The 10529-nt window shown below is 38.3% G+C and overlaps 1 protein-coding gene across 1 annotated transcript in view; it reads right to left on the bottom strand.

Annotated features, from left to right (window-relative positions):
- FAM19A2 (family with sequence similarity 19 (chemokine (C-C motif)-like), member A2) overlaps positions 1 to 10175 on the bottom strand; it is a 48449-nt gene extending 38274 nt beyond the window's left edge. The window contains exon 1 of the mRNA XM_010149209.1: positions 10070 to 10175. Within this exon, the coding sequence (XP_010147511.1) occupies positions 10070 to 10175 (106 nt within the window). The remainder of the gene's footprint in view (positions 1 to 10069) is intronic.
- Positions 10176 to 10529: the final 354 nt, after the last annotated feature.

Raw genomic sequence — 10529 nt, 5'->3', positions numbered from 1 at the left:
GTCAAGAGAAGGGAATAGTCTTTAGACAGCAGCAGCAGAAAATTAATGCAGATGAAAATTAGATTCACATATCTTCCAAATGCTAGAGAAATAACGTCCACATGGGAAGCGATTTTCCACACACAAACCTCCCAACCCGAGTACGTGAAATTCCCTGAGTCAGATGTGCAATGTATACCAGCGTAGATATGGGGTAGCCATTAATGCATATGTGGAATGTTTGCTGGATGTATAGAATCTATATTGGAAAGCTTAAGGGGCAGTGCAGAAAACCCTAAGACCAGCACTGGGATATATGGCATCCATACCTGAAACCAGATCTAGACTTTGAAGATGCTGTAATGGCTGGATTAGGGTCAATTCTAATTTTACATATCTGGATACTATTAAGGATCAGACTCTAATTATAATTTTATATTGATCCATTATATTTGACCTATAAAACTGACAACGATCGTAACACTAAATATTAAGAAAACATAATGTTATAGAAACTGTAAACTATGTAGATTTCCTTTTCAATTATATTCTTTTTTGATAGTCACAGAGATTAATGAAATTTTACCAGTGTTTCTCTGTGGAAAAAGGAAAAAAAAAAAAGTTGCCATAGGAGTGGAGAAAAATCTGGCTGGTTTCTCTGCCGAAGAAAGCTGGTTTCAACATCTTGGACATAAACATTTGCACTAGCAATAACCTTCCAGTATACCTCATGATAGTCCTAACATCTGAGCTCCAAGGATGTCAGAAGACCCGAACACAGCTCTTCTACAATGCATGACAAATCGCAAGCTGGAAACTTAAACCAGAAGGCACATTCAGAGTTTTCCTAAACAAAAGGATTCACACTTTTGGAGTAACTCAGTAGATTCTTGTTATTTACATAAATAGACAGATAATGGTATTTCCTCAAAAGGTTTTATTTGTGTAAACTCACTCTGCTATTTACCATGAGAATTTTTGTAATAATTTTCCCATTTATGACTCCTATGCTACCTGTATGTTCTGGAAGGCTCCTCTTTAAAGACAGAGTAACCAACATAGTCATTGACTAAAAATGTTTCCAAAAAGGCAGACAGGTCTGGGGAGCAGGCACAGGCAGCTGCAGCGATGCCACCGGCTCACTGTGGCAGAGCACCCTGCTTCGTGGTGGGTAGGAGTCTCCTGGTCACTAAACAGTCCTCTTCCTCCCTGATCACAACTGCATTTAACATCCATTGCTTTCCTTTTCTAAGGATAAGTTTAAGACATTATCTATTACATGATACACATTTAGGCAAATGAAAACTTCAGAATGTAACTGCAAACCCAGAAAACTATTTTAAATATGGAAATGTTAAAAAAGAAAATATTACTATATGCTACATTAGTTGAGCACTTAACAAGTTAATGAAGCAACAAAGAAAATTCTGATCAACAGATCCAAGAGAGTAGTACTAATAATAATAAAGCTAATAAAGTAAATCTATCTACGTGGCTAACAGTTTTTTTCATATTATTTTGATGGGTTTAGTCAAAATGTGACAGGCAAACATAAGCATTCTGCTTTCATAGGTATAAGGATAAAGGAATCTAGCAGTATGCATTACTTGGTATATGTAACTAATCAACAGGACTAATTTGAAACCAAGAATATAAAACTGGAAAAGTAGATCTTATTCCAGTATTGGGGAATGTCAGCATTGACTCACGATAGGAAAAAGTAACAGCGAGATAAGCGTACTATCAGTGTTTTTTCAGCCCTAACATCTTACAATATTTTCCTATCAAAAAAAGGAAGGGAAAGCTTAATCTTTCAAAAAACCAGAAATTAGCTAAAAAAATTACTGATTGGAGTGCAAGCTGTCCACAGGAAGGTAACATTACTAGTAAATGAAAGGGATTAAAATGTTAAAAAGTTTGGCATTTCTAACTGTAATATCAACTATGTAACTTTTACAAGAATAAAATCTTTTGTGTAATCATCTCCTTCCCACTGCAACAAAATCTGAACATATTTAAGGACAAGATCCTGGGTACTCACTCATGGAAAGTTAATAAAAATCTTCCATGGGGATTACAAGATCAGGCTCAAAATAAAGAACTGATAAGCACTTCTCTTGTACCTGTCTGAGCAGAGCAACAAGAAACATTCAAGGCCAGGCTGGATGTGGCTTTGAGCAACCTGACCTAGTGGAGGGTGTCCCTGCCCATGGCAGGGGGGTTGGAACTAGATGATCTTTAAGGTCCCTTCCAACCCAAACCATGCTATGATTTTATGAAACCATAATACTTGCCAAATATAAACAGAAATATTTTTTAAGTGATCAATATAATGGAAAATGCATGATAGCTCATTGTGACTTCTCTCTCCACAACTGCCTCAAGGACCGCCAAGTTTCATCACCAAGGGAATAGGAATGGGGTAAAAATGAAGGCAGCCATTTGCTGTGATGTAGCTGGCAGCACAGAGAAGAAATAAGCATAACTACGCTATTGCCATAATTTCTGCACCCATGTCCCAGTGAACCATCACAACTATTGGCATCTTGGCAGCTGGAGACAATTATTTTCCCTTATACACTGGCAGAAGGCCAAGGGATGTTATCGACTCCATTCTAACAGATATTGCATTAACATTTTAGATTGCAGTGGCAGATACTGATATGAAAGTGTTTGACTGACTGTTCTATTTTATCTTCAAGCAAATGGCAATTTCAGGATCAGGTTCTGATCCTGATATTACTAAGACTTTCAATTAATGCCCAAGCCAGATAAGAACATCTAATATCTTTCTTCCTCATGTCTGCTAAAATAACTATCATCTTCCTTTGTTTCTATATTTAAACCTTAATTACACTCAGAATTAAGTTAGTGAAAGCTGCACACAAAGCATTCTCATTTAAAAGAATCTATCTCTAGGACAAACTTCCACGAGAGATAAGATTATCCATGTTTCAGACATTTAGCAAACATGACAAAAGAGTTTGATGAAGCAGGACTGTCAGATCAACATTAGACGAGTGTATGCCTCCATCTAATATTTTGCAGACCCCACTGACATCTTCCAGCCTCACATGGTAGCTTCTGAGGCATACACACACACCTCTCTGCGTGCTTGCAATTTCCCTTATCTAAATATTAGAGAGTTTTCTCCTACTTAGTTCCAGTAAAGAACCTGGGAATGTGCAGAACAGCTCTTACATCCTTTGACAGGCCAACACATCCAGAAGGTGTGTGTTGAACATATATAATTTACCCACAGGGTCAGATCCCTTGCCAGATGTTATGGGACAGGTACTTCAAAAAACTACAAACTGAGGAAAAAACAATACTGCTCCTGCTTACCCTTAATAACAGAGCCTATATCATGGAACTGGGACATCTGCATTCCGTGCCCTCTTCAGCTCCAAAAGTTTGAACCACATTATCTTATTTCCCCAAAGAACACCATTACCTCCCACAGGACTCCTTCAGGAAAGAACAAGTGGCAGTATGTGGTTATCTAGTGGTTACTTAGCTGGAAGGAGGGATGCCTTTTATCTGATTTCTGTCCTCTGCACTAAGAGTACTTAATGCTTTTAAAACTGAATACAAACACCCTCTATTTCTGCATTATGAATGCTGACTTCTACACAGTGTAAAATCCTCAACAGAAAGGACAAAGGTACATTTGTACTAAAACACTCTAACTTCATGATGAAGGCACTTCTACAGAAGGATAAAGGTTTGAATACTTCAGAGGTCTCCCATGTAACAGTTAGGGCTATTCTTATCTAGGCACTGAGCCTCTAAATCTAAGGAATGTAGAGGTCAAGCAACAAAATGATAGGCAACCCCCTAATTTTCCTGAATAAACTAGACTGCATTATTTAGCTGCAATGTGTTCTAGGTATTTACCCAAGCTTCTGGACATTGTTGTCAGTAACCTGCACGGTCTTTATGCAATAATAAGACACCAGAGTAAGGCGCTGATAGGGCCCTTCTGAATGACTGTACCCTCCAGCGTGATTCCTAGCAGTAGAACCAGTTACATACATTTTGCAATGTCCCAGCTGATGTAACATTCAAGAACTTGTGATATGATTTTTCATACAAAATGCCAAGAGAGTAAAGTCAGTCAGGGGTCTGTGGTGGACCTTTTCTTACAGAGTATCCTAAAACTTCAGCTGGACTAATAATTCAAAGTCATTATTATAAACTAGACACAAACGTTATTTTAAAATAGAGAAAACTCAGTGGTACCCAGTAAAGCTGAACAGAAATAAAAGACCTTATAAAGAAATCTGCCCTTGGTGGGATGGATTCCTCTATCCCACTCTACCCTCAGACCAAAACCCCTCAACACAGTCACACCTGGCTCCTTAACTCCCTTTTTTTCCACTACCTATAAAGGCTAGCTGGTTGTCTCTTCAACAGTCTTCTCAGCTCACCCCCAGTCTTGGCTCCTACTGTAGGCTTCCTGAAAGCTAGCCTCTCTTCCTTTTCTACCTGACCACCCGTGTGCTCTGGAGGCTTTCTCCCAGCCCACTCAAGACACTTTCTTTTGGTCTATAGCAAGCAGTCAGCACAAGAAAAACATCATCTTCTCTGCTGCTTCTTATTTAAACATTCAGCAAAGAGCAAATCAGGAAGACAAATAAGCAGAACTAATCATCAGTGCTCAGAAGCATCTCCACTTAGGCACTGTCTTTAGTAAACTCTAAGGTACATTTACCCACGTCCATAATATAAAATACTTCTGATGATAAAGTTTTGATCTGGAAATCCAGAAGTGCAAGACAGTTCTGGACTTCATATACTATAGACAACTGAACATGGAGGCATACATTTAGCAATAGAGTTACACATAGGCTGCTAGATGAGTATCAGTCAGGAGAAAGTCTGGCCAGGAGAAAATATATTGCAAGGATCAGAGGATAAACAGTATCTTTAAGGCACAATTCACAACACTAAGAGTCTGGAAAGCATTGCATAAGACTCACCAGCATGCCTCAAGTCCTTCGAACAGCCCTAGTGATACAAAAGAATCACAAATCCGACATAAATTACCTATTAAGCCATCCAAACAGCTGTCCAAACTCACCAGTGAATTTCACTCCTTGAGCATGCAACGCATGGGGGCATTGAGGCAATGCACACAGGCCATTACCATAGCTTTTAACAAACTGCTACATTATCTCTCTGCAGAACAAATCAATTCCAGAGCCCAGGGCCCCGGCAGAGCCAGGAGCCAGTGAGATGCTGATTCAATGCAGCTTTAGCATGGCTGCACTAAGACAGCCCTGCTGCATGCTGGAAGCTAAAAGAACGAACTTGCACCACCTCACCTGCAAGAGCTACGAGTCCTTCCACTTGCTCTCCAGACCCAGGCGTACTACTGCCCATACTGGACTACGGTATTAAATTTGATTAGATTTGTTCATTACAGTGAGATTTCTTTCCTTAAAAAAAGTTTGCATTCTCAAATTACATGTGGGATGTGTATTAGACTGTATGGAGCCCTGTTCAGGGCTTGCCACCTTTTGGTTCATTTTCCTGATAGAAAACATGACAAATATACACACTAAGACTTAAAAGCTCTTCCAGAGCAAACAGAAATGATGAGTTATCAAAAAGAAAATAAGATACCAAGGGACAATTACTACAGTTAAGCTGCATTTCTAACTCAGTTCCACAAAGACTTAGACTGTCGTGCACATTTTGTTTGTACACTTTTCACAAAACAAAAGGAAAGGGACCTGGTGAATAGGGAAAAAGATGACCACTAATGAAACTCCAGGCATCAACATAAACACATTAGTACCACCTGAAAGCATGCTACTGCTACCACGGGGATTCTTGCTTCCCATAGTCATACCCATCCCCAGACTCCAGGCATATGGGTGGCACAGGCTATATCCTACATCACAACACTGGTGCCAGCAGTGTTTCTGCCCCAGCAAGGCAGCTGAGAAAGGCAGACTCATTCAGGAAGGGTAATCTAGAAGCATTAGAGGCTCAGTGGCCCCTTCATTGAGATGGGCTTCAGAAGAGCTACTCCTCTGCAAGCAGAAACCAAGATTAATTTTCCCCTTGTGAATAACGAGACATTCCCTCAGACTTCTAATTTAGTGCAAATCCACAAACATGTAGGAGCAGCAATTCTGCATCACAAACAATAAACTGTTTAGTTTTTTTACCAAACTAGGCATCTGATGAGTAAGTTCACTTCTGAGTTAAAGTTTTTAAATTAAAATAAATTATCATGCCTTTTCATCTAGTAAGTCCAAAAATACCCAATTACTTTAATTATCTACCTGGCATGTTTTCTGGTTCCATAACAAACTCCTTTTGGCAAGCAAGCATTCATGACTAGCCATATTTTAAATAGTTTATTTTGACCAGGGATTTAAAAATTAATATGAAGTTTATTGTTTTGTATTTTTAGGAATATTAAACTATGCTCAAATTCAAAAGCACACTTTATTTATTTAGATTACCTGGCTGCATTATCAATGTAAAAAACCTTAGTAATCACAAAAAGCTTGAAGAAATCCGAATTTTGAGAGAGTTCTTAGTTTTAGAGTAGAAATTGTGTCTTAGTAGCCTCTTGTCTAATAGGACTGCTTGTAAGGGGCTCTTGATATATGTCTTTCTCAAAAGGACCAGTCCAACACTTGGAACTTTAAACACAGGCTGTGGCACAATACTCACCAAATCAATTCATGTTCCCTGTGACAGAAATAGCAAACAGGCAGTGATGCTGAACTGATGCCTGCCTGCCGTAACTGTCAGTGAACACTATATGTTTGCACAGGTTTATTTGTTTTCCAGGGGCTAGCAATAAGTAGGAGGATCAAGATCAATCTTATAAAAAAATACCCTTATGGATTTCTTGAGGTAAAAATCTTTCAGCCACCCTCAAGGTATATCAGTTTTTAGACTCATAACCTTGACAACATCCCTTTGGAGATTGATATCCCACTTTTTATTTGTCTTCTCATACATAGTTACTGCAGCACAAATGGATCGGGTACTGACGGCTGATTCATATGTGCAGATTCTGGGATAAAGCACATATCACCATAGTATCAGGGTCCCCAGCAAACTGGAAAAGAGTTCCTATTTCTTTCCAGAAGACAAGATAAATAGAATGTAAGTATGCGCACACCAGGAACTCTGGAGAACTCATAATCCTGTGAGCAGCAAACAAGTGAACTTTTTGTTTTCTTTTAAACACTGTGATGACTTATTACTTTTAGCTCTTGGACATTTTGTCCAGACTGATGAAATTTTAACAATCAGTCAAGATAAAGGGGGCAGAAGTGTCTTCAAACCAGTCTTGTCAAGAGAAAGAAGGATTGACTTGGTGCACAGACACCTGACACTGAAAAGCTGTGATCTGAAATCCCAGTTTGTAACCAGTGGCTGCTCAACTGGACCTCAGAGCCTGGTTCCCCACACTCTGCCTCAGCCTCTGTTTTTCCTGCTGCTGACTTGGGATTTCTCATTCGTGTCATATCCCTGAAATAAGTGCAACAAGCCTGGAGACGGGCTGTCAGAGCCAGCTGTTTATATCCCTGCTGAAGTCTGTCTGGAGAGCAGAATGCTCATTAAACAGTTTTTTACACACTGATGATTTTTCCTTCTTTTTCTTTTCTTTTACAATAGCCTTCAGAAAAAGAGATGGGTTTAAGTGTTGGTGCAACTAATGCATAATATGACTAAATCAGTAGGAAAGTAAAGATTTTTTAAAATGTAGATTATTGATCTTTGAAATTGTAGGGGCTCCTTCAAAGTCATTACGGGTTTTCATGTCAATATGTTAGTAAGGACTCCTATAAATGAAGATTAATGATGCTAGGAATAATTGTCACTGAAGAAACTCACACATTTTTCAGTATTTGGAAACTCCAAGATGAACAGTGTCAAGTTTTCCTTGAATGCACCTTAGCTCTGTTTCTGGTATTAGAGTAAGGGGAAGATTTTCTTTGACACAATGGGAAGTTAAACTCCCAGTTTCTATGGAAAACAATGGCAGCTGAGCTGCGTAACTCTGATTTGTGCTTTTAAAAATAATCTTCCGTATACAGTGAGTGCAGCTGATTTGCAGATCTACTAAATCCACAAGCCAAAATCCTTGTGAATGTTTTCTTTCCAAAAGAATCTGAACATGTAGAATAGCAGCTTTTCCAAATTAAATACTCAAGTCATTCTTATTATTATTATTGTTCCCTGTAAGACTTGTTCATATATTTTGCTGAAGGAGTGAAAAGTTACAACTTAAAGCAGAACTAAAGCTTTTTGTTAACCTGCAGGAATGTAAAGAAGTCCCTACAGCCAATAACCTGATTTTTCATGAGGGCTCATGTGCATTTTTTTTTTTTTTAATATAAAACCATCAAATTCAATATTTCTCAAGTTATTTCTGCTCTAAGGCTGGGCCTTAAACACCAAATACTGTCCAGATAATTAATGGTATAGCTCTGCTGTGGTTTCGCTTGCATGAATGTATCTGGAAGGCGAAAATCAGTGGGGAATCATTTGATTCTCAACTATGAAGCACTAATTCCCCAAATGGTCCTTAGGATTATAATTTTTTTTACCATTAAATACTTGGTGACAGGTTTTACTCATCAGTTTTTCAAAAAGAGTAGCAAGCATACTTTGGTAAAGTTTGAGTTGGATTGAGGCAAACACAGCTTGACCAGCCTTTGTGGGTGGAATCAAAATAGTCTGGAGATGGGCTTTTTGATTTTTAAAGAAAGACAATAAAAGACAAAAGAATTCTAAAACCAAGTTAGGATATCTTGGCTCTTTTCCAATAGACAACTAAACTGGCAAGTCACAGCACAAATTCATATTATGGTTCAAAGGGGATACAAAGGCTGAGCAAAGGGTGTCAGCATGGTTCCTGGCTGGCATGATGCCCACTCAGGTGGCCTGCAGGACCACATCAGAGTCTGTTTTGTCTGTAGCCAAATTGCAACTCACAAAAGACTTTGCAGAAAGTGCCTCTGTGTCCCAAAGTCCTTAATCAGTGAGGAATTTTGCAGAAAGGTATCTTCACACAGCAGAAAAATATCTAGCAGCTGGATATATAAAATACCTGATCATGAAATTCTGTCATCAGAGGGAACAGTATAAAATGCACATGAACACAGAGAGATAAACTGACTGGTATTATTGGAATCTTTCACGAGTATGTAACTCCTTAGCTTTCACTAATGTTCATGTCCCACGCTTACTTTACTCTAGTTGTTAGAGTTTATTCTGATCTTAAATAAAAAGATAAACAGCCAACATATAACATATGAGCATGAGAGGTGGAATTTAAAATCATATTATACTGCAGATCATATTTCAGGTTATATTAGCTTATAAGAAGGCATTAGTATGTGAATCTGGACAGCTTGTTCCTTGCATTAGTGGTTTACAGAAACACACCAAACAAAAAAAATAGATAGATTTTTACAAACTTCAGTAAACCATCATACCTTCTGCTTGTGTGTATACATTTTAAGGGCTGGAATGAACAAGAGGTAAAAAAATCTCACACTGTCAAGAGTAACTGAACTTCCTGGTCCAGTGTTAGGAATGAAGCATAGAAAACAGACAATGCTGCAAAGCAACTGTCTTTATTTGGTGATGAAACAATCACATTCATCTCACATTACCCATGAAGTTAGCCTTTACAGAAAGCTGCACACAGTAGCAGCGTACATGTTATTAAAATTGTTTCTTTCTAAGTTTCTTTACAGGAATTCATCTGTGGCACACGTATGTCCTAGCTGACATTTATTTTATATGAGATAAGCAGGTTTTGTTTTGGTTTTTCTTACCATCTTGTTTTACAGCCTTTTAAACTTAAAACATCATTATAAAATGACCACCAAGGTGCTGGAATCAGAGAATGCTAAAAATGGGACTGTAATTCTCAAGAAATTAAGAAAAGTCTATCCATTGAAAACTCTCTTCCTTGGTACTGATTAATAGACCAGTACCAGGACACAGAAATATACATAAGGAAGAAGGGTCACATGAACTGAACACTTCTAAATTTATTACAGAAGCCACAGAGATGACAGTATAACAGAACAGAATTTCTTACCTTTATGATGATTTGCCCCAGATGCTAACTTCCCCCACAGTGTTACAACGAATATTATTATTAGCAGTTTTCCTTTTGTTGCTTTCTGTAAGTATCTCTTATTCATCCTGAAAATAAAACCACACAAAAATAAGTATTTACCTTAATACTTCTTTAAAAACAACTTTTTTTTCTTAATTTAAGGAGAATTCTAGAAGTTTTTCTAAGTGCCCAGATGACAACTCCTAAGTATCAAATTCTGCTTAGCTCTAAATGAAGTACATCACATGGCACATCAGTATAACCTCCCTCCCTGATCCACCAGTGTTCCTCCACCCTGATGAGTACCAGGAGGATCCAACACCTCTACTCATCGTGTTTCTCTCATGGCATAAGCAGTGTTCATAAACACGGCAGACTCCAAAGCGGGCAAGAAGGGTGTATCCATGCAGCTATGTTGCAGGTCTGGATAAACAGAGTA

The sequence above is a fragment of the Eurypyga helias genome, unplaced genomic scaffold (assembly GCF_000690775.1).
Source record: "Eurypyga helias isolate BGI_N326 unplaced genomic scaffold, ASM69077v1 scaffold553, whole genome shotgun sequence".
Classification (NCBI taxonomy): Eukaryota; Metazoa; Chordata; class Aves; order Eurypygiformes; family Eurypygidae; genus Eurypyga; species Eurypyga helias.
The sequence above is the reverse complement of the archived record's forward strand: the minus strand, read 5'-3'. Positions and strand labels throughout refer to the sequence as shown.